The sequence below is a fragment of the Diaporthe citri genome, assembly GCF_014595645.1.
Source record: "Diaporthe citri strain NFHF-8-4 chromosome Unknown scaffold_13, whole genome shotgun sequence".
NCBI classification, from domain to species: Eukaryota; Fungi; Ascomycota; class Sordariomycetes; order Diaporthales; family Diaporthaceae; genus Diaporthe; species Diaporthe citri.
Window position 1 is genome coordinate 250,353 of NW_025064858.1, and position 23,035 is coordinate 273,387.

The 23,035-nt window shown below is 50.9% G+C and overlaps 10 protein-coding genes across 10 annotated transcripts; 6 read left to right on the top strand and 4 right to left on the bottom strand.

Moving 5' to 3' along the window:
* Positions 1 to 423: 423 nt before the first annotated feature.
* On the bottom strand, positions 424 to 1,395 carry INS49_004799 (uncharacterized protein; the record flags this gene model as incomplete). Its single annotated transcript, XM_043165587.1, has 1 exon — positions 424 to 1,395. One exon carries the CDS (start codon positions 1,393 to 1,395, stop codon positions 424 to 426), a length of 972 nt encoding a protein of 323 aa, XP_043017716.1.
* Positions 1,396 to 3,875: 2,480 nt separating this feature from the next.
* On the top strand, positions 3,876 to 4,377 carry INS49_004800 (uncharacterized protein; the record flags this gene model as incomplete). Its single annotated transcript, XM_043165588.1, has 2 exons — positions 3,876 to 4,113; positions 4,166 to 4,377. The coding sequence occupies 2 exons, from the start codon at positions 3,876 to 3,878 to the stop codon at positions 4,375 to 4,377; spliced, it is 450 nt and encodes a 149-aa protein (XP_043017717.1).
* An 875-nt stretch (positions 4,378 to 5,252) lies between these two features.
* Positions 5,253 to 5,837, top strand: INS49_004801 (uncharacterized protein; the record flags this gene model as incomplete). Its single annotated transcript, XM_043165589.1, has 1 exon — positions 5,253 to 5,837. One exon carries the CDS (start codon positions 5,253 to 5,255, stop codon positions 5,835 to 5,837), a length of 585 nt encoding a protein of 194 aa, XP_043017718.1.
* A 2,345-nt stretch (positions 5,838 to 8,182) lies between these two features.
* Positions 8,183 to 9,316, top strand: INS49_004802 (uncharacterized protein; the record flags this gene model as incomplete). The annotated part of the gene is made up of 1 exon (XM_043165590.1): positions 8,183 to 9,316. The coding sequence occupies one exon, from the start codon at positions 8,183 to 8,185 to the stop codon at positions 9,314 to 9,316; it is 1,134 nt and encodes a 377-aa protein (XP_043017719.1).
* A 606-nt stretch (positions 9,317 to 9,922) lies between these two features.
* On the top strand, positions 9,923 to 10,943 carry INS49_004803 (uncharacterized protein; the record flags this gene model as incomplete). The annotated part of the gene is made up of 2 exons (XM_043165591.1): positions 9,923 to 10,505; positions 10,867 to 10,943. 2 exons carry the CDS (start codon positions 9,923 to 9,925, stop codon positions 10,941 to 10,943), a joined length of 660 nt encoding a protein of 219 aa, XP_043017720.1.
* A 367-nt stretch (positions 10,944 to 11,310) lies between these two features.
* On the bottom strand, positions 11,311 to 12,366 carry INS49_004804 (uncharacterized protein; the record flags this gene model as incomplete). Its single annotated transcript, XM_043165592.1, has 2 exons — positions 11,311 to 12,130; positions 12,191 to 12,366. 2 exons carry the CDS (start codon positions 12,364 to 12,366, stop codon positions 11,311 to 11,313), a joined length of 996 nt encoding a protein of 331 aa, XP_043017721.1.
* Positions 12,367 to 13,249: 883 nt separating this feature from the next.
* On the bottom strand, positions 13,250 to 14,264 carry INS49_004805 (uncharacterized protein; the record flags this gene model as incomplete). The annotated part of the gene is made up of 2 exons (XM_043165593.1): positions 13,250 to 14,171; positions 14,221 to 14,264. The coding sequence occupies 2 exons, from the start codon at positions 14,262 to 14,264 to the stop codon at positions 13,250 to 13,252; spliced, it is 966 nt and encodes a 321-aa protein (XP_043017722.1).
* A 3,493-nt stretch (positions 14,265 to 17,757) lies between these two features.
* On the top strand, positions 17,758 to 18,696 carry INS49_004806 (uncharacterized protein; the record flags this gene model as incomplete). Its single annotated transcript, XM_043165594.1, has 3 exons — positions 17,758 to 18,045; positions 18,370 to 18,507; positions 18,571 to 18,696. 3 exons carry the CDS (start codon positions 17,758 to 17,760, stop codon positions 18,694 to 18,696), a joined length of 552 nt encoding a protein of 183 aa, XP_043017723.1.
* Positions 18,697 to 19,882: 1,186 nt separating this feature from the next.
* On the top strand, positions 19,883 to 20,827 carry INS49_004807 (uncharacterized protein; the record flags this gene model as incomplete). Its single annotated transcript, XM_043165595.1, has 1 exon — positions 19,883 to 20,827. The coding sequence occupies one exon, from the start codon at positions 19,883 to 19,885 to the stop codon at positions 20,825 to 20,827; it is 945 nt and encodes a 314-aa protein (XP_043017724.1).
* Positions 20,828 to 21,368: 541 nt separating this feature from the next.
* INS49_004808 (uncharacterized protein) lies at positions 21,369 to 22,384 on the bottom strand (the record flags this gene model as incomplete). Its single annotated transcript, XM_043165596.1, has 5 exons — positions 21,369 to 21,371; positions 21,482 to 21,930; positions 21,983 to 22,064; positions 22,127 to 22,253; positions 22,335 to 22,384. The coding sequence occupies 5 exons, from the start codon at positions 22,382 to 22,384 to the stop codon at positions 21,369 to 21,371; spliced, it is 711 nt and encodes a 236-aa protein (XP_043017725.1).
* Between the last annotated feature and the right edge of the window lie 651 nt (positions 22,385 to 23,035).

Below are 23,035 nucleotides of genomic sequence, written 5' to 3' on the forward strand. Positions count from 1 at the left end.
GCAATTCGAATCAAACCAAGCCCAATTTGCTGGAAAAGAATTTTGTGTACGTGAAACCTACATTGAGTCCTTCCACAAGTGAACATGCACATTCCTGAGTTTCAAAGGAACGACTGCTCGTGTCTATGCCCAGGAACTGTTGGTAGTGACTCTTCTTCAATAGCTCCTATCCCCTGAATGAGTCGCTTATTATCACCACAGCGATGGACGTCCTCAGAACAATGAAAGGCGCCGTGGTGCTGCTGGTAAACAAAGACTGCTGTTATATTGGGTCGTCCGCTGTGCAGAGAATACTCTTGGAATTGAAGTCAGCATGTGACATCGAGCTCATTCTATCGTTGAAGTCCATTACCTCGAGCGTGTAGTCGAGACAGTGTGGCTAGTGGTCATCACCTGTTCAAAAACAGTCCTTGCTCTTGGTACTCAGGAAAAGAGGAGGCCACCTCCGGTCCTTCTGATGGCACCATTGTCTCGTAGAAGCTGGATTGCTCTGGCATGACCCCCAACCGTGGCACTCTGAAGCGCTGTCTGTCCTCTACGTCTCTTGCTGCTGTAGGCATTTAAGTCTGCACCGGCCGCTAGTAAGCGCTCAATAATCTCTACGTGGCCCTTCTCAGCTGCCGCATGCAAAGCCATTCCATCTCCGTAGATGCCCCCCAAAGCATGAACATCGGCACCTTCCTGAAGTAGAAGGTCGACGAGGTCAACATGGCCTCCCAAACATGCACCCTGAAGAGCGGTGTATCCCTTGTATTTTGCCGAAGCGCCGTTGATGTCGGCCCCATGTTGGAGGAGAAGCTTGACTATCTCCGTGAAGCCGCCACCGGCTGCGGCTTGCACTGCCGTGTAGCCCGCTGTTGGTGACGGAGGAGCGTTTACATCTGCACCTAGTGCCAGGAGGCGGCTGACCAGATGCATGTGCCCTCGCTCCGATGCAGCCTGTAGTGCCGTCCTGCCGTTATACCGCGTCACAACGGAGAGCCCCGGAGTCGCTTGTGGGCGACTTGCAGATGGTGTCATTACCTCGTTGACCCTGGCACCTGCCTTAAGCAGGATATCGACGATCTCCTCGTTTCCCTGTCCGCAGGCGATCTGTAAGGCATTCCTCTGAAAGTTGTTGCCGCCGCAGAAGTTGAGATCAGCCGCGGCGTCGACGAGGATCTGCACGGCCTGTTGGTGACCATGCATGCATGCAGCCTGGATGGCGGTCTGGCCATAATAACCGCGCGGTGGTTCGTTTACGGCAGCTGGGTTAGAGGCGAGTATTTCCTCGATTCGTTCTATTTGTCCGCATCTCGCGGCAAGTTGCAAGGGCGTCCAGCAATATTCATCGCAGTCATCAGCCTCGAGGGTCGGATCCCAGGCGGCGTCCAATGGTGGCAATGATGTCGGCATAATATCGCGCAAGTGGAGAGGGGAAGGAGTCAGCGTACGCCCACCCAGCTTCCACAGTACGCCCACTTAGCTTTTAGCGTTGGTCTACCCAGTACTTTCTTTTCTTAATATTATATTAATAAGACTAAATACTTTTCTAAGTTTACCCTATATATAAGAAGCTAGGGTAGCTATTTTCTAATTTAAGCAATACTTTAAAAATATAAGCTTAAAAAGCCCAGAGGGCCCTAGAGCCCCCAGAGGGCCCCAGAGCGCCCAGAGGGCTGCAGAGCGCTTAGAGGGCGCAGAGCGCTTAGAGGGCGTAGAGGGCGTAGAGGGTGCAGAGGGCAGAAGAGGGCGCCGAGGGCGGTAAAGGGCGCCGAGGGCGGCAGAGGGCGCTGAGGGCATAGAGGGTAAAGAGGGCGCAAAGGGTAAAAGAGGGCGCAAAGGGTAAAAGAGGGCGCAAAGGGTAAAAGGGCAAAAGTAACTTTTAAGTTGCAAATAAAGGGGTAGCTATAGGACCTCTTTAAGATAGCTATAATTATGCTTTATTAATAACCTTATAGTACTAATATTTTATAACGCATGCAACTAATTTCCTTATACTAAGTGGGCTAACGCTGGAAGCTGGGTGGGCGTATTGTGGAAGCTGGGTGGGCGTACGCTGACTCGAGGGGAAGTGCGGCAAGTGGTGGATCAGTCAGTCTGGTGGCGGCTCCGAAGCCTTTGGGTTGAGGACAAGCCTACAGTCCCCAGAGAGAGAAAGATACGAGGGCAAAAAAAGTAATACTCCTTTGACGAGGTCCTTCGATAGAACATGCATGCATGAGGGAGCATTCACACAACTTGTCATTTGACTGGTAGCGGACATCTGACCCGAATTTTCTGTATTTAACACCTAGCTTGTAATGGGGATTTCGGCCCGGAATCCTGCGGCTCAAGCACAGGGGCCGCCCCCGACCTTTTCGGCCCGAACTTCTGTAGCGCAGGCAATGGATTGAGCCTCATAAGGTCACGGCATGAGCAGGTAACGATGCCACTTAGCGTTAAATGAATATCCCTTCCACAGGTCTTATCTTTGTACCGAAATCAGTGGCCGGAAGAACACACACACATCTTAACCCGGGTGCATTTTTCAGCCCGCTGATTTCGCATCTTCCATTGCTTGAATTTAGCTCAACCCAATACACAACATGTCCCAATTGTAGCTAAATCATCTTCGTATCGGACCCAGTCATTCATCAGAGGATCTCAATCTGACTGAAGAGACGGTACGAGTCTGTGATTGAGAGAATGGAGATTATGTCAAGTGAATGATATCGTCTTTCCTCAGATTAGGTCGAGTAGAGTCTGGCTGCAGTGATGACCTTAGGACACAATAGACTATGCTTCCCAACCGGATCGTTTGTGATACTCTTCTCTCGCAAGCCTGGGGTAGCTTTCTTGCCTGCAGAATTGTATAAAGATACCATAAGATTGTTCTCTACGAGTATCAGTAAGCCCTTTGCCGCTTTCATATGCTAGTTGTTTAGTAATATAAGATGGTTGGGACGGAGCAGAAGTCCAGCACGAACCAGCACGCAATACATCATGTTGTTCCCCGTTTTCGCCGAAATTGATATGAGTTACTGAAAAGCAGAAACTAAGTCCCCAAGAGGTGTATGTGCCAACATCCGATTAGTGGCGAGCTGATGAAAAAGGGTTCAGAACCTTTTGTAGTATGACACTCAGTACTATTGACACAATTGCTGAATTGCTCAACCGTAATCTAAACGCGCCTAGATGGGCATTGTGGCTGACGAATTCACCCTTGCGAATACCTAATGTTGACAGATCTATGCACGACAAGGCGTGACAGAGCGGGGCTAGGACGTCGTGCTACAACACTCTCATGTCCGATGAGTGTGTATCCACCCGGGCGCTTCGCTCTTTTCCGCCAGTTGAGCTTCGAGAAAGATCTGCAAGTTTTCAACGTGAGGTAATCAGGAGGGGGGAAATGGCTCCTCGCCAATCACGTGGTTGTGCGATTACTATTAGGCAGCGGCCGTCAGCCCCCGCTGCGGCACCTGAACACACACCAAGGCAATTCTAATATCGCAATGGAAGCGTCTCTGTCTTTTTCCGGGCGTCAAATAGCTGTCACGGTGAGTCCGGAAGGCATCAGGCTCGAGAGCACATGGTAATATCTCAAATGCTCTCAGGGAGGGTGTTCTGGGATTGGACTGGCAGTCGTCAAGACACTGCTTGCACTCGGTGCAGTTGTGTACGTGGCAGACATCAGTCCTCAGGCCCCAAAGGAGCTCCAGAATCGAGATGAATGCCATACGACACTTCAATGCGACGTAACGGAGCGTCAGGACGCGCAATCTTTCTTGGATTCCATACCCGGACGGCTCGATGGACTCGTGAATTCTGCAGGTGTCGGCGCCTGGGAAGGCAAGATCGGGACCGACGAAGTATATCAGAGAACGATGGATTTCAATGTGACGGGAACTTGGAATATGGCAACCGAGGCCATGCGCCGAATGTCAGCCCAAGACGATATCGAGACGCCGGGTGTCATTGCCGGTGCGGTACGAAGCGTCGGCCAAGGGTCAATCGTCATTGTTGGAAGCGGGGCGTCTCGTCGCGGCGTGCCTGGGATGGCTGCGTACACGGCTTCAAAACACGCTGTTCTCGGACTCACTAGGTCGTGGGCACGGGACTTTCCTAAGCTACGCGTGAACTTGGTTGCTCCAGGTAAGTGGTCATGTAAACCTCTTTCATGCGACCGGCCATTGACAAAGTTTAGGTGCCACTGATACTCCGCTGGCTGAAACTATTGTTGCCGGCGCGCCACAAGATGACCCTAGCGTTGCCGTGGGTAAAGCACAAGTTGCATTGATACCCAGAGGAAGGATGGCGTATGCGACTGATATTGCGGATGTTATCATCTTCCTACTTTCTGACTGGTCAAGCTTCATGACCGGGCAGTGCTTGCCAGTAAATGGCGTGAATTCGTAGTGCTGATGGACTATGCGAGCTACGAAATTGCATTTAACGTTATCAAAACGCTTTCGACAACGATGAAATCAATTATACTAAACGGCAAATGATTGAGAACTCCCTGAAGAAGAAACATCCCTGACGAACGTCCTGGTGTTGCAATCATCAGACACGTGTTAACCCGTATCTCATCCTCATCAATATAGTAGATTGCTTGACCTCTCTGCAGGGAAGCCTAATTTGCTGCCACAGGAAATATCCCAAACACATTTCACGACTTGCAGTGGGCAGCGGTACCTTGACCAAGCTCTGTCGCGAGGCCTACGTAGAAACTATTACAAACCTACAAAACTTAAGTTATTCATGAAAGCAGATTTTAAAGTCGATTAGAACGTAATTTCTGATCTTTACCCATATACTCACTTCCACTAATAATGTTAAACCAATGTCGTCTTTCATTGTTATGAGAGAAATGAAGTAAGAGCCGTCAGAAAGTAATTCAGAATAGAGACAAAGACTTCATAAGGTACGGGCTGATATTACATTAGACGTCGCCGGGCCGTGTTCATTTGTTGTGTAAGTCAATTCCTTTGTTCCCAGCCATGGGCAACAAGCTCCATGCAACAGCACTATACACGGCGCCCTACTTCAAGTCTATAGTATGGCTTAGAGCAAATTTACTAGCGAATAGACGAGGACAAGGATGGTGTCTTGGTAACAATGGCATTGTCAATATCTACGATACGGACTCTATTGTATTTCCTGGCTCGCATGCTGTTTATAAAAGCTCACTTCAGAAATGTTCCTTACCTTGCAGTCACCAATTTGTCTACACCACTGCATAAAGCTTGGCTAACATTTCGATCACAACACAAGAATCAGCACAAACAACCATGGCGAAGAGCATTCAGAGTTTCGAGCAGTGGGGCTATGTCGTTGATCCCAACGCCAGAGGCTTCAAGCAGGTGGTATTCTCTGGTCATGAGAAACACTGTAACATTTACCACCAAGCCGCTGTAGACCCTATGGTCCCCGTCAACACCTTTACTGTCACACAGGACAGGACACTACTCAAGATTCCGCGTGCTTTCAATAACCACCCGGACATAGACGCCCGTCCAAAGGCGGCAAAGCTCAGTCTTCGAGACCAGATCGTTTCGTACTGGTCACTGGTCGAACACAGAGACCTCAAGCACCTTAAACAGATCAAGTACACTGGTGTGATCGAGGAGAACCTCCAGGGCTACATCGAGCAGGTGTACGACATGATGGGTGTGGCGGATGAGTACGAACAGCTGACGCTCAGACCAACGGACCAGGCTTTCCAATTGCTTTTGACCCGAACCCCGTTCATGGCTGGCGTGCAGAAAATGCTCAACGAGTATGCCGACAAGTTCGGAGGTAAGAGAATCGCAAGCTGTCACTTTGACCCAGTCGGCGGTTTTGATATCTTCGACTTCACTATCAACCTCACCTAAGTAACTAGGAGGCTAGGAAGCTTGTCATTTCACGTCAGTACCTGAAGGTAAGTCAAACACTCGCATCTAAATTGTCATCTTACCCCGTCGATCTCTGGAATGTTTTGCATTCCAATGCCCATCGCCGTCCCGTAGATTACCCCGCAAATAAAACAACTTCGCAATCATCTCAAGGCCCCTTAACATTGCAGTCTTACGTGACGGTTGACTTACATGCTCGCCATATTCTTCTCATTTTCTGATGTGAATGTCAACTCCGATGTCTCCAATAATGTGGAAGTAGAAATGTGTTTTGTTATAAATGCAGAGATTCGCATCCTCTAAAACGGAAGGCACACCCGCACATCGCCAGCACTCATAAACCAACACCCACACCCAATTCGCACGCCCAGCTCGCAATCCCAATTCGCATACTCAATTCGAATGCCCAATTCTTTTTACTGAATATCTTTCATTTCACATTATAAGCGTGTATGCTAAGTTTCCGTCATGAACGGTGATACTAATATAGGTTTGGTGATGCTGCCTGACTCTCAATGCTAGGGGCATGGTTAGGCGTGCAAATATAATTGCTTGAGACATGAAATAAATGAATGTCTATGATAAAAACGTTTAAAGCGATTTCATACATTCGAACGTATTTAATATGGCGGAAAAGAAAACGGTGGGAATCCTCTACTTACGTATACTTTGTAAATACCGAGCACCGATCTATCATTAGATCTGTTTCTTTCTGCTCCATTCCCATTTTTGCTTTTTGCCGTTATGAAGTAATTGCGAGCAGGCCATGAAGCTGGTCACACTATGCCTCGTGGACGACTCAGCGAGCTCGCTGTTTTGCTTTGCGACAGCCCTGGAGAGCGGCACGCACGGGATCCGGATATAACGTCCCATGCAAACTTAAATGACCGACAGTAGACAGCCCACTGCACCGGAGTCAGTTCTATTATCAATGACGGCGTGGGACATGTGAACCGTGACGAAAAATTGACTTGCACGGGGATTCTCAGCCCACTGCACGGCCTGGAAAGAATAAGAAATCGTCTGACCTCGGATTTGCGGGGAAGATTCGCCAAACGTGTGGGGTCCCCGGGCAGCCCAGCTCCTCGGATTCTTCTCCTTGCCAGCACATTTCGCCGAACGCCTTCGGGTTCCTGATCATCCACACCCACTGGAACAGCAGGGAGCACAGTGTCGACCAGTGCCTCCGGACAGATGCGATGCCTCGCGGAGGAAAGGAGCTGCCCGTCGGCCCTCCATCGCAACGCCAGAGAGTGTCCGAAGAGGCAGATGGGACTGAGGTGAGTGAGAGCCCGGGGCGCCTGGGGCGACGCGTCTCCAAGACTACGCGAGCCTGCGATTTGTGCAAGGTATGCTCTGCCCGCAAAAGCCCTAGTTGATTGGTTCTGGGCCCTTTTTTGACATGTCCCAGGCTCGGAAGGTTAAGTGCTCTGGTACCAGACCATGTACGAGCTGCGCCAAGGGAGGGAGGAGATGCCTTTATGAGACTCAGTCCATGCGTGGCCGTCCTCCAACGCCTCCGGGTTCTACGCCCAGCCATAACGCTTTAGGGATGGCCATTGCTCCCACACCTGTCAGCGCTCTAGAATTCACTGGCCCAACGGTTACTCAAGAGCCAATTGTACAGGAAGAATCATTCACACGAACCCAGTCGAGAAGTTCGCCAGAGCTCGACTCTGCAGAGGTCCATGGACAGTACGTTGACACAACTTCGGGCCTTTCTTTTCTCCATCGGGCTCGTAATCGCCTTTCAAGTCACCATAGACTTGCCGGAGCAGACCAGCAGGAGTGCAATATACTTCAGCCACTTATTGCAGCCGGCGACAGACCCATCGTTGGACTCAGCCTGGGCGTACCCGGTGAAACAGCCCGGTTGTTGGGATCGTACTTCCAGACACTTAATCGACACGACGCCATCGAGCTGCTCGACCTCTATTTCGATGTCTGCGTTGCCACATACAGACCTTTGCATAGACCGAGCGTTCAATCCTGGTATGAGACTGTGGCAGCAAATGCATTCGCAGGCAGGGCGCTGCAAGGAGGCGTTGGTCACGCCAGACTGGCAACTCTTTTCGGTTTCTTAGCAGTGGCTACGTTTAACAAGGCAAAAGTCTCGCGGATTCTGAGACGATGAGGCCTCTCTTGCCGAGTGCGACAGCTTATTCCAGAAATCCACGAGACTGACGGACGCCGAGGTCGGTTTACCTCAGCTCGAATCAGCGCAAGCAAGACTGGTACAGGTTTTCTATCTATTGATGACATGTCGCATGAACCGGGCATGGTATACTTTTGGCTCGTTGCTGCAGATAATATCCGCCCTCGGCATGCACCGTCGGGGTCGAAAGGGCCGCAGTGACTTGTCGAGTCAAGATTACGTTTACAAGCAATGTCGCAAACGCACATTCTGGACAGCCTACATACTAGAAAAGTACCTCGGGGTCGTGACGGGCCGACCAAGACACTTCCATGATGACGACCTCGACCAGGACTACCCTGACGGCGTCAATGATGCAGACATGTCGATGGACGGGCGCGGGTCACACGATGACAGCAACGACTGCGCCATTGATGCTTTCGCGTGCAATGTAAAGCTCTCGCGCATAGTTGGCCGCGTTTCTCACGAGCTTTATAGCATCAAAGCCAAACCTGGCAACCAACGAAGAGATGCGACGCTCCGCCTTGCGCAGGAGTTAGAGAACTGGCACGCAAACCTGCCGCCGTTCCTAAGCACGGTCAAGCCCTCGACGCTGATCAGGAGCTTCCGACGCCAAGCCATCGCACTGAAAGTAGCATACTGTCATGCTGTAATGCACCTTTACCGTTCTTTCCTTCTAAACCACTGGACATCCCAGCCTCACTCAGACTCTGGTACATTACGAGCCGACGCCATCCGACACTGCATCATGGCGGCCCAGCAAGCCTTGCGCACCGTGGACTCCATTGCTAAAGAGGGCCTTATCTTCCGTGCGTTTTGGTGGACCCATTGCGTGACCTTTTGCGCCCTCGCAGTGGTCTGCGTTTGGAAGATCCAGCAGGACAAACACCAGGATGATATCCCTGGAATAGTGCACGAGAGACTTTTCCAACTCCCCGAACGATGTCACATCCACCTTGATCAAGCAACAGCCATGAACTCTCCGAGCCGGAGATATAGTGTCATTCTGGAGGAGCTGAGAGTTGAGGCCCGAGCCAGCAATGCCACTGTGTCGAACACGCAGTCCACCCAGGTGGGTCTGGAACAAGATCTGGACCTGGCGTCCAATGAGATTCATTGCCCGATCAACGAACCCAGCACCATGGGACAACTCGTTGGAAGCACGACTGGCAACAACCTTGCGGCTCCATTTGGTGACTCCTTTGTTCACTGGCAGCCTTCAGACTGGCTGGATCTCGATGCATTTGTAAGTTATTGTCGTGTTGGCTTTTACGATTATCAAACTAAAACGGAAGCTTCATAGGCATTTCTTGATCAGGTAAGTTGACGTGAAGTCGACCTTATCAATGTGCTGTCGCTCTGAGACCACTTGAGCCTTGCCTCCAATCCCGAATCCTGAAGTGTCATGAAACCATTGCATTGCGAATGGATAAATATTGTGCCAATTAAATGACGGTTCACCAACATAGAAGTGAGCCTGTGCACACCCATAATTCCTTTCAACGATGATGGTGTCCGTATTTGATACCCGAGCACCTCCATTTTACACATAAACTTACCAAGGCCAGGAAAAGACTAGAGGCGCACAGGTTGCGGCAGATAGTTGCTAGGTTGTACGCCAAAGCCACAAAATTTGGAATTGATTTTCGAGCAGGATCAAAAATAGATGCAGTCAGCTGAGTGAAAAGTGATATTGCTATCAAGTAATAGGTCAACTCGTAGAGGCTTACTGATCACGCTGCCTGGCCACACCTGCCCCGAGATAAGCGACCTGCAATGCAGCTGAAACTATTAGAACAGCTGTGCAATCGGGGAGGAACAAGGGGCTTTTTCAAAAGCTTTTAAGAGGGCGTCTGGCACTCGTTGGAACACAAGCAACTACTAGTAATCATTCTGAACGTTCCTTGTCATGGCGAGGTTCTCGATAATACTGCCCTCCTTGGGCTTTTTCGGCCGGTCACTTGGGAATTCATTCGTGCCTACAAACGGAAATGCATTGTCTCCATTGCACGGCACGCCGTACTTTGAAGAGGTCCATCCCGAAAGCACCTTCACAGTCGACAACTCGACCCTGACACCGGTCATCTCGCCAGACGGCTCCGGCATCGCGATCCAGACGTCGACCACGCAGTTCCATACACACGTCAACTTCCGGTTTCCATCGTACATCAACGAGGGAAGTTTCCTGTGCCAGCTGGCTTTCCGCATCGATCCCCATCCGCAATCTGCCGTCGATGATGGCGCAAACAGCGCCGAGTTGGATCTCTTCGAGCTTGATAGCCCCACGAACGCGACGCACCATCCAGACATCGCCGGCTATCGGGGTCGCTGGGTTGCCAAGGAGCTCGTACAAGAAAGTGGTGTTGCATATACTGAATATGGGATCCAGCCGTTCGACTGCTCCTCGATGCGGCTTGGGGGACTCTTGATGGGCTTCGAGGTCTCGCCCAAATGGTGGGACCCAGATGCTCGTGTTAATATCTCGTGGTCTGGTAAGCAAATCATTCGCCTCTTTTTCCCACTTATAAGAATGCCCTGGCCGCAGCTCGCTCGTTCTTTACATGAGTATGTCTCTCTGTCCATGAGATCTGATCGGTCAGACTGTTGATTCCGTACGGCAGCAGGTACAGGCATAGTGTTAAGTATCTGGGGCATGGACTTTCAGCTTGTCTTTTTAGTGATTCCATATTATCTCGGTCACAAAGTTTCACGCGATGTATGATGGAGCTAATACTAGGCTTTAGGACATGCCGGAATTAAACTCAACGTATGGGGAATGTGGGTATAAAATTTATTTTCAAAGCTGTGTTTTGCAGGGTCCGATTAGCTTCTTTTGTGCTGATCCAGCATCAGGCTTTTCTGAGATATCGTCAGGTTGCCAGTTCTGCGAGACATCCAGCGCCATCGATAATGGGTCCATGGTGTATTAAGATAGGCAGGCTCGACGGATGTAGAGGAAAAATACTCGAGTTTGACCCATTTTGGAGTAGCATATCCGTATCGATGAAAGATCCATGTCACGTTCACGTTATTGGTGTCGCCCACGCGGCAGCACCCTGCTCTTTTGTTCAACCATCTCAGCCTTTCTGAAGTTGCTTGAATCTCGCTATATATCTTACCTATCCCTGGAACGGTAAACTAAATCATGGGATGGGTGGTGCCCTGTCCAAGGCTTCCCACCGCCTAGGCCCTTGCTCTCACCGCACCCAAATCATCCACGTTCAAAACCCCGACGCCAGCGTCAACCAAAACCCTCCATACCACCTCCCTCAAGTTTGGAGGTTCTGATGGAGTATCCTAATATCGTGTGAGCAAGCCTCTTACTCTTGCTTGTTCGAGTTGGGTAGGGGATGTTCCGGTATCGCTGGGGGAGACGTAGAGCATGGCGTTCCTGAGTTCTGTCGAGGCAAAGTAAGAGCTCGACTGGTTGAACTTGTATGTGGGCGACTCGTTATCTAAGTTGTCATCGCCGGCGACCAATTTTTCGAGCTTGGCATCCCAAAATATGTCCCTGTGGGTCTCATTCAGGGCAAGCACAGAATCAAAATTGCTGTTGCCGGATGCTACGATGGTGAGGGGCCTCATGATTCGAGTCGTGCCGTTCCAGTGCGTGAGGAAATCAAGGTCTCGCAATGATTCTAGTTGGGCGTCCAACCCCGCAAAAGCCCCCGGCCCTGAGCTTTTAAAGTCCACGAGGAGGACTAGAGTTTGCTCAGGGGCGAGGTTAAAAACGCCGCGTCGAGTACTAGTCGCCACGTTCTGCGCTTGCAAAATACGTTGGAGGGGATCCAAATATAGGGAACGCAGCGTAACATCTTTGTGTAGGTTTGCGTCAGAGTGCCCGACTAGAAGATCACTGTCTTTCAAGTGGACATCGGCTTCAACGCTTATGCACCCGGACCCGAGTGCTTCGAAGAGAGGAATCCGGCGCTCGTAATCGATATGAGAATGAACTGGCACCGGTAAAACGTTACGCAAAAATAACTGGCATTCCTCGCTCCAGACCTCGGGCCTAGTGTTGCTAACATCGTGCCCAAACCAGTTATCGAAAGGGTCGTTGGGAATGCGGACTAATCCAGCCTCGAGCGGATACAGATACACAGATTGTGCAGCGAAACTGAGAACAGAGCCATTTCAGCAATGTAGCAGCGTTAGAGACATCTTGCAGCGTACTCACCCGAGAAACAAAAGGCCACTGACATATTTGAATAGGTTTCGTCTGCCGCTGTAGAATACTTTCGATAGGATCGTTTGCTTATGTGTGCCCTCGAGGCTCACAGATGAGGATGAGGCGGTATCATTGGCAAGCGATCTATGGTCGTGGAGGTTTATGAGGTGGTGAGAGGAGGCCATGATGTATCTGTTGCTGGTTCCTTGTCACACGATCATCGTCTTGTGGGGCAGAGCGGCCTTTAAACAAGGGGGGTTTTCGCTTACTGATGGACTTCTTAGGAGGGTTCTGCTAATGACATTTTAGGCAGCCGCTTACCAGTTTCGGAGACCTGGTCAACCGTAGGAGCAGCTGCCGCAGAGCCACGCTCTAGAAAAGAACTGGTAAAGTCTTCTGACAATATGTTTCTCATACCCTAGTCCAATGATCTTTGAGTGAAAATTGAAATCTTTAATTTTTAATTGTGTTTTTGGAAGCTGTGGTACGAGGCAACGTATTTTGCCGCCAGTCTTTTTCAAATCAAAGTAACTGGCGAGATGATTCCCCCCAAAGCTTTTTACAACGTGGAATTTCTTCTTAATTTTTAATTAGTATTCCCCTTAAGGATCATTGAATAGACTCGGAGTATAATTCAAGAAAACCTGCTCTGTTGTGGGCATAAGACCCAAGGTCCAAACACTATCTTGCCGGATATTGTTGGCCTGCACTGTGCTAATGCATATTTAGGTTTTTATGAGTTTAAGAAATATTTTCTTTCTTTATATGTATTGTCCCATGTGTTGGCACTATCATGAATTATGTGATACTCTGTTCCGTTACCTTTAACCCCTCCCCCCCTCCCCCCCCGGAACCAAAACCTGGGCATTTCAGTCTTCCTCAATGTCCAGGGTGTTGATCATATCCGTCAAACCACAAACAACATGCTCATACACGGCCTCTTGGAGCCGCGGCCTTGATAGGTCGTTTCCAACAGCAAAATCACACTCTAAGCACTGCTGGGTGAGATCTCGGTACCTCTTACCCAGTACTGGCACCTTCTGGGCGAGGCGGCGCACTGCAACCACGTCATCCGGAGACTCTAGTTTCGCCCACGTCCCTATTTGAAGCCTTTGCAAGGTTAGATACCCAGATCGATTGCAAAATGGACTCGAGGGAAAAGACTGCCTGGAGCTGCCACTCGGTGATTTGTGAGGGTTTCAGCTCTGGAAGTGCCCTTGAAAGTCGGGTCATCGTCGCGAGAACATCGGGGAAGACGAAATTCTTTTCAAGGAGCACGTACATGACTGTTCCCAACCCCCAGAGGGTTAGGTTACGGACTCCGTGGGCCAACTTTGCATCCTCGATGGCGCCACTATTGCCTTCATCCTCGGTTGGAATTGGAAAGTCGTCGCGTAGGGAGGTCTGAAGAAAATCAAAATTCAGATGCGCAGTCCGTATACAACTCGACAGGTCTCTATCATCGAACCGGAAGAACGAGATGTCCCTGATGGAGACATATTCTGTTAGCCATGGTGTTGAGTGAAACTTCAAGACCGCCATGGCGAAGCTGCGTGCAAGTCTTAGCTGGTCGACGAGTGTTGCAGACGTTTCAGGAGGATAGCTTAGAATATCTTCAGTCGATACACAGATTGATTTTGACATCGGTCTCGGTGCCGCCATTCCAAAGAAGCTGTGCCTGAAAGTGTCACTGCCACAACTATCAAGGTAGCCTAGGCATTTTGATTCAGAGGATTCGACGCTCGTTCCTTGCAGTGCCGTGCAGATACTTTGGGCGTCTCCAAGATCAACGTTTCCTTGATCCTGTGCTTCCATTACAGTAGACACTGTTGCAGAGCCTTCTTGGTCGTCGTCGAGATTGAAACGAACCCTAGGCTTCTTTCGACGGCCCCCATCACTGGAAGGGGGTGGGGTATTGAGTCCAGACTTCGAGAAACCGATGACGCGAGACTTCACGTGAAGGTTGATGAAGCCAGCTCGGATGGGCATTCTAAGATAAATGTCAGATTTAATGACGTGAAAGGTTGTGTCACTCTTACCGTTGTAACTGGGCATGCTTGTAGTAGGTGATTACGACTTCCATCTTGACCTCGTCTCGCACTTCAGTGTCAAGCTTAAGTTTGACGTTATGTCTGATTCCTTCGGGCTGAGTTTTTGAAATCTCTTTCAACCATGCCTCGGCCAGAGCTTGGTGGAAGGCATGTGATGCCCTGCGAACCTTTCCGATCGAGCCATATTCCTGGCTAAGTTGATGAACTGGTCGGATACGTGCTTTGCTTCGGAGAACTGGCTCTTGAATCTCCATTGCTTGCTCCCGGAGGTTTCGTAGATCGCTATTGAGGTCTCGCAAAGTCTTTATATGTCTTTCCCAATTCTCTTTATTCCAGGTGATGCTCACTCTCTCGCGTAAACGGCAGACTGTGGCCTTCAGGCGCTCGTTCTGTGTGTGAGAATTAGACCTTGAACACATGAACACAGCAGGGCTTGAAGCTTGGAAGTGTGTCTTGCACAATCTTCATTATTTACCTCTGCACCCATCCGTTCTATCTTATCAAAGCATGCTAGTTCATCTTGGAGAGCCTGCAGTGTTGATCTGAACTGCTCCATGATATCTTTAACAGTGCCCAGATTCCTCGGAAATGCAGAATTGAGTTCAGCCTGTAGCTCTTGACTACTCCATTGTGGGTCGTCCCCATCCTGGAGCATGCGTTTAATGTCATTTTCACCCTGCTTGGCTAGCCTCAAGAGCAGGTGTATCTCGTTTATAAAGTTCTCTTTCTGTCGTAGTACCCCTTTGAAAACTCGTTTTACTTCTCGAGAGTAGTGGCAGAAGACGACAATTTTCTTTTTTAGGACCGATGAGACATTGACAATAACGCATGTGAGTTGCAAGACGCCTAACGCAATGGCGAACGGTTCCATGGCGTGCAGAGATAGACAGGCTTGCAGGACGAAGAGGTCGGTACCTAAGTTATGATCAATTCTGGGGTACCATGTCCATATCAATAAAATACAGGCCCGAATCATGTCTAGGCGTCTGCTATCTGTGGACGGTCGCTGTGCTCAGAAACATCTCAGCTTAGCCAGTATCATCGTTTTCTCTTGCTATTGGGTAGCGATCATAGTGTTCATTGCCGTTAGGACCACAGGCTTGGCGGTGCCGCTATGGTCCCGCAAACTATGTGTCCTTGTTGGGCTGACCTTGCTCGAATGGGTATGGATGGGGATTAGATCTCAAAGACAAAAAGGCCTAGTTACAAATAGGGACGGCCTTTGCACACGGTGTTACTAAAGTGACAAAGAATATTGCTAAATAGCGCTGAACCCTGTGAAAGGAAAGTTCACGTCGGCAATCTATCTCCCGGCAATCTGTCTTGATCGGGCGCACGCTAGAGAGTAGCCGTGTGGCCCGCGGCCTGATGCTCTCGGGTGACCACCTTGCAACATTGATGTGAGAAGCTCCAATGACTGTACTAGGAATACGCTCGGAGGCGATGGTGCTTCGCACAAGCGTTTGCACCTCGCGTCACATGTGTATTCACATGTGCAAGCATAGGGCCTTCGGGGCGGCTGTGCTGAGAAGCATTCTGGCTAAGACTGCACCTCTCTCCTTTGTCCTTCTATTAGTTGAGCAACCCACTAGTTAGCGTGACAAACTCCAACGGCTTTAATGCAGTTGACAGGCACGGTCTCCGTCCCGGCCATCTCTCGTAAACGCCATTCTCCCCAATTTGCTTCATTCTCCCTGCCATAATCTTCTTGTCGCTCGCTCTTACCTGTCGAGGACGCTGGGAGTTGAAACCTACCCAGTCATGAAGTCTTTAAGGTTTCAAGATGCATGTAGTACCGCAGCCCTTGTACAACAATACCTCCAGGATGCGGAGTCATTATGGACGGACGTGGAAGAGCGCAGTCATTTGGGCCAGCTGTGCTACGAATGCATACTTCTGTTCCGGATTATTTTGAAAGCCCTGCGCTCAAACACTGATTTCCGATCCAAATGGAAGATGATGGAGGTCAGTCTCAATAGGAGCTACGGCCGTTTGCAGATATGGTCAGTAGAGCATGGCGCAGTCGATGGAAAGTTGGATGCGACCCTCGCAGCATCCGGTGATCTGCAACGCGACACTCGCAAATACGTTGTGAGTATCAGCCGAACCTTGACTGAGAGTAGGTAGATCTACACTTCTCCTCGACACGTTACCTTGGCCAGCAGCAGTTGACCTTTATCATCAGGACTAATCAACTACGTCGACATCAGTCTTGGTGAGGCTGGTAACAAATCCATTTCGGTCATCAGGTCCCTCACTGCGGCCGTTACGGAAGGTGAAAGTGACAATTCATCAGATTCAGGATTTTCAGACTCTAGTCCTGACTCCATCAATGACATCCTGGAGGATTTGAAAGTTGACACGACGTGTCTCCTGGACCTCGAGCCACTTTTTTGCAGCCCAATCTTGCGAAAGGATCTTGAACCGGCCGCCGTTCTGGATACCACGCGGATAAGATGGAGTCCCCACCGGCCTTATAGCGACAGAATCAGCGTGCTGTTTCCAAAGGCTCCCGACAAGTTAGTCACTAGGCTCGGAAAAGCTAACTATGAACGCTATTTGAGGTGCCAAAAGCAGAAAACTACGAACACTCTGGGTGGCGTGCTACCCGACCAAACAGCCTCAGCCAAGCCCGACAGTGCGAGCTCAAAGTTCCACGATTCTGGCATCGGCTCGTCCCTACCCGTCTCGGCATCTGCATATGCAGAAACGATCATGTCATATGGCACAGGTGAAGGAACAAAAGTGGGAGTGCCACCACTGTCAGCTCGAGCTAAGGAAGGCCTGCCGTTCTCGTGCCTTGCCTGTGGTAAATGGCTCAAAATCGTCACTGACACCGCCTGGAAGCGGCACATATACGGTGACCTCGAGCCATGGATATGTCTTGAAGTGGATTGTATCTTCGACAGTGAGACATTCCGAACTCGAAAAGATTGGATGTCCCATCTCTCTCATCATCATGGAATGGACCCAAACTGGCGCATGATCGATTGCCCCCTTTGTCGAGTTGAAATAGGCCCGGGTAAGCTTCCCATCACAAAGCATATGAGTGATCACCTGGAGGAAATCTCTCTTTCAGCATTACCGGCGGACTGCGAGTTCGACGAAGAGTCCGAAGAAGGTGAGCCCGATCGGGAAGATGTCAAAAGCATTAACCCAAGGGCGTGGTTGGATGGCCTGGCGATCTTCCACAAGACACACGGCCGCCAACTTAGATCCGTGCCGGCTCTTAGAAAGAAATCTTTGAGCCTTTTCGACTTAAACTTGGCAGTCGAGGGACTAGGAGGATACGACCAGGTCAGCGAGTCCGAGGCTTGGGGACAAATCTGCCGTGACCTAGGATTTCGCTTCGACGAGGCAGCCGAGGCGGCCACGGACCTCCAGGATGCCTATAAAGAATGGATAAGCCCATATTACGAATCTGTGCACCCAGCTCCATCATTAACAGCGTCATCGAGCTCGGATGTATCCTCAAGTACCAGCATGCCTTCCCCACAACATGGCCCCGTCCCCGCCCCTGCGCCAATGGGCGGTATATCGCTTCCACTGCAAGGCAACTCGCGCCAACTGCCTACTGAAAACCATGCAAATCGATCATACGTCCCTCCTGTTGGGGCGGATCCTATAATCGTCACGCTGGCTAAGGGAGCGCAAACGGACCCGCAATTGCTCAATTTGACGAATCGAGTGGCCAACGGTAGCCCTTCAAAAGACGAGCTTTCCCGCTTCCAGGCAGTAATCGACCAGATCACGGTGGAGACGAAGCACAAAGGAACACTGCAAGTCCCGTCAGAGGTGACAAGTGAATTAATGGTATTCGACTCGAATAATATACATAGCAAGGAAGGGTCAGAGAACCCGCAGTCTCTTGGAACAACTCCCGGTGTCTCAGTCGCGCGGACCGATTTTGCTAGTGTTTCTGGGCACTTAAAAGATGACAGGTCGAGTTTCAACGATGGCGGAGATGAAATTTTCGCAGGCAGGACATCTGTGGGGGCCACGACCCGAGACGTAACTCCAAACGATATACCACAAAGATCTGTACGATCACACGAGGTTTCACGCCCAGTCCAAGACGATCGACAACGGCACGAAAGTCTCCATTCTGCAGAGAACACAACGACACACAATAAACAGCCCAAGGTTTCCGAGGCTAATGCTACTTCAAGCTACTGGAGCGCGGCCGAGGTGGACAATTTTCCCAAGCTTCTGAGGCGTTATGGTACGGATTGGGAGGGAATTGCACAGTACATGACTACTAAGACGGCTACAATGGTAAGCACGCTCTCAGATATTGCTCTGAAATTGGGGCAGAAGACAGCCTAATCAAATGCGCAGGTCGAGAACTTCTTCAACAAGCAAACCCACCGCGGGAACCGGAAGTGGCTGTCTATTGTCTCGAAGGCTGACCTGCGGATCCGGAAACAAAAGAAAGGAACCAAGCAACAGATACCTGGTTCCTAGCGCAAGTATTAGGCCCAGAAGCTACGGTAAAGTGGTCTAAGGGTCGGCCAGGGGGTTGAGAGATCCAGTCCGGGCATCGCGAAGCTTAATAATAGATAATTTAATCAATCCCATTCAAGAGTCACCCTTCGATGTAGTACAGGTGGATGGCAACCAAGAGCTGCCCGGAAACTCCCACTTCGGCCCGGAAGCTTCATCCACGATCCAGGCCATTTGGGCGAGGAGCCTGTGGCCCACATTCCGCAAATTTCTCAGACCGGCCTACGCCCAGGTATGATGGCTCATCATCTCAGTCAATTGAGGATGACAAACAGTCTAGGAATTGCCAACGTGACGCCACAATCTCAACTGTTGGCCCAGCAGCAACGTTAGTAACAGTAAGGACGGAAGATGAACGCAGCCATGATATAGAACGACAAGATAAACGGCGGGGACCACAGGATGCGCGACAATGAATACAGGCAAGATTCATCTAGCAGCAGCAGAACAATGCGTACCTGGCAGCAGGCGTCAGAGGCGTGGGGTGACGAGCAGGACGACGTTGAAGGCACGTCGGAGTCGAATATCAAGGCAGAAACAACCATGAACCGCAAAGGCTGACACAGCTCCAAAGATTGCAGCTGTTCCTTTGTAGGTACACTTCTGGTGATTACGTAGATACCTGAACGCATGTTGTGTAGCCATTCACTTTTTTTGGCCACTGCACACTGATCATACTCTCACACACTGGATGATAACTCCGTCGTCAATCATTTGAGAAAAGTAGGTACAGCGGATTATGGGCTGTGACAGTGACACATGGAATATTGCGGCTGGTCTTCTCGGCATCAGGAATAGCTGCAATTTACATATGCGTACCAGAATGTCAAGATAGGTCGTCAACCTCATTATCACATTTCTGTCGGTGTCCCGCTTATGCAATCCGACCGATCTAGGCGTCTTACTCAGCCCTGCAGGGCCACAGCAGCAGCAGTGGATGTGCTGTTGGTTGGCAAGCGTGTTGTGGGACGCAAAATGGTTGGCCCAAAGAGTTTACCACGCGATGAATCCTTCCCGTGTCCATACCCATAGACTCGTGAGGGGCCACGCAATCGCGTATTCTTTGCTCAATCGGCCCATTTGCCGCCAGGGAGCGAGGCGGCCAACTATTATAACTCGTCGGACGATCCAGAGGGAAACCCATTCAATGGCGCCTCAACTTGTTTTTGGGACGGGTGTCCTTGGCATGGACGGCACCGAGTTCCAGGACAGCGAATCCGTCACAAACCTGCTCCACACGCTCAGGCAGCTCGGCATCAATCGCCTGGACACGGCCGCACGTTACCCGCCTTTCAACCCGGGCAAGTCCGAGCAGCTCATCGGCGCGGCCAATGTGCCCGGGGACGAGTTCATCGTCGACACGAAGGTGTACACCGAGGTCGGCGACGGCAGCGGCGACCTGACCAACACTGCCATTCAAAAGTCCGTGGGCGGCAGCCTCGAACGCCTGCACCGACCACAGGGCGTCAACGTACTCTTCGCACACCGTCCGGATCCCGCCACGCCGCTCGAGGAGCAAGTGCAGGGCTTCCAGGACCAGATCGCTCAAGGCCACGCCAAGGAATGGGGCGTCGCGAACCACCCGCCCGAGACACTGCAGAAGATCATCGACCTGTGCGAGCAGAAGCGCTGGGTGAAGCCGAAGTGGTACCAGGGCACCTACAATCTGCTCACGCGCGGCACGGAGACCCGTGTGCTACCCATGCTACGGGCACACGGCATGTCATTCCTTGCATCTCACGCCCTCGCCTCGGGCTACCTGACGTGCGACCACATTGACACTGGCGGGAACCCGACGGGCCGCTTCGCCAAGAACAGCAGCTATGCTGCTCCGCAGGTGGCGGCCGCGATGAAGAAATTCGTGGATGGTTGCGAGGCACACGGGTTGCCGCCCGTGGAGGTGGCCTGCCGCTGGATCGCTCATCATTCGGCCCTGAGTGAAAGCGACGGCATCGTGTTGGGTGCGAGCAAGCTGGCCCAAATTGGTGACACGGTGACCAAGGTTCGCAAGGGCCGTCTTTCCCAGGACGTGGCTGTTCTGGCAGAGGGTCTTTGGGACGCTGTGAAACATATGCGTGGCTCAATGCTGTGACCCGGTTCAAAACTGAGGAGCTTGATGTCTGGCATTTCCGAATTTGGGGCTATTGTGGGTGAATACTATTAGAGATCATTCACAATTTTTTCCGTCTCTAGAGCTACTGTCCCTTCTAGTCACATCGAAGTAGCTACATGCGTCGGTGAGATCAGTCGGGGCCGGTTCCTGAAAGTAGTCCATCCTCTGAGCCCTGATACCTCAGCTATCTACTTTTGCCTGCCACCCACAGCGGTGACAAGTGTTCCTCGACCATAACCTATACTGCCCCTGACATCTGGTTTAACATTCTCCGTTGGCATGCCGCTTCCGCGGCAGTGTCAAAGCCAAACAGCACTGAAGTCCTTCACCCTTTCCACCCCGCCCAACAAGGCATGAGGCGAAAAGCACTCACCCAGCCAGAATGTCTCAAGGTCTTTGTCCTGCGGTCTGCGGCTGAGCAATTGGCCTAGATGGTGGAGCCCTCGGCGGACGTTCCATCCGCCATGGAATGTTGTCACCTGCCCCACAGTCACTACACCAGCCACCCCTGTATCCATTGTCACTGTCTCGCCTGAACGCGTTGATGATCTGTCCCTGGGTGTTCCAAAAATCACCCCAAGTTATTGGCATGGAGCACCTCAAACAGTAGCTAGAGCCATGGTTTGAGGTCACCTTGTCGCGAGGTGGGACCCAGACTGAGTTCCTCAACCACGACTTGGAGACATATCTGCCTAGGAAGTCGTCCGCGAATCTCGGCGTGTCCTTGAGGTGGTCGAACAAGACCGAAGCAATGCCGCTCTGCAGGGTCAAGGTCCTTGCTACCCATATGAACTCCATGAGCACCGACTTTAAGTCCGAAATCTGCCATTCGTAGGCTTGTCGAAGGGCTTCGACAAGATCAAGGGCCCATGGGCTTAGTTGGTCGAGGTGTTGGGGGTGACGCCAAGTTGGGCGATGTGGACTTATGCACAGCTCCTTCATTCGCTTGTCGCAGTAGTCTCGAACAGCTCTTTCCACCGACCTTTTCAATGCTTCGAGCATCAAGAAGTCTGCGGTGTGCCAGAGAGAAACACAGTGCTCGACGAAGTGTTCTGCAGAGACACTGCGCATGATATCAAGCCCTACTCTGATGTTAGTCTCGACAATTCCGGCAAGGGCGTGATCGCTGCTTACCACGTCCGTAGAGGTACTTCAGAACAAGATCGACACAGATGGGGTCTTCCTCCACTAGGGTGACTTGTCTTGTGTTTGCCTCCTACGCGTGGAAGTTACTGGTCAGCTTTGGTCGGCACACGCTTTGCCTGATCAGCCACGCACCTCGAAGTGACCCATAAGGGCCTTGCGGAACCACAGGCAGCGCGGTACAAGAATCGCTCCGTGACATTTCCAAGACCGATTGCCGCAGACAACCTCAACATCGGAGAAGTTTCCAGAACTTAGAAGTCTGTACCAAGAGAGTTAAGCCTCTGCAGCAATGTAGTCTGTTTCAAAACAGAATTGAGGGAAATGATGGGTTATAATTTACTCGAGATCACCGGACTTGTGGTCTTCCACCGCAGTGGACGTTGTTGCCATTATGATGACGATGTGACATGATAGGAGTTTGTGAAGTAGGAATAAGACTATGAAAGGCGGGAGTGAAGCAGAAGAAGATGCAAGTGGATGATTGTTGACCTTCTTCAGGTGGTGTTGCTGGGGGGATAGTACTGCGCCAAATGTTTGACAGCACGATGATATCACACGGATTCAGATGAAGTGGCCCAGGCGCTCCAAGCCGTAAATTGAGGCTCCAGTAGTACGCTGCCTTGCAGGTGGCCCTATACAAGCTTCGCCGTAGCAGCTCAAGGTGTTGCCGACCCAGGCATCTAGACCCAGAGCTGGGTCCTTAGTTCCTACATGTTGAAACTCCATTACTTGATTTGGCCCTTTCGTCTCCTATTTCTGGGCGAGACCAATGTTGTATTTATAGTAAGTTATGTCTTCACAGTGTGTTGAGAAGTAGTCATACTGGTGCCTGGACCTGGCGGCGGGCAAGTGGGGTCCACGGGGGTGCCGATTCACGCCTTGTCTAAGCCGTCGCACCTGGTCTCAGCCCAGTCGGTCAGACTGGCTACATTGCTATGTAGACCCTCAACCTTGGGGTGCTGATCGATAGTTTCACGCGCTCTTATTCCACATCCTCACGTGATAACGCCCAACTGCATCTGGACTGTGACACTAACATTC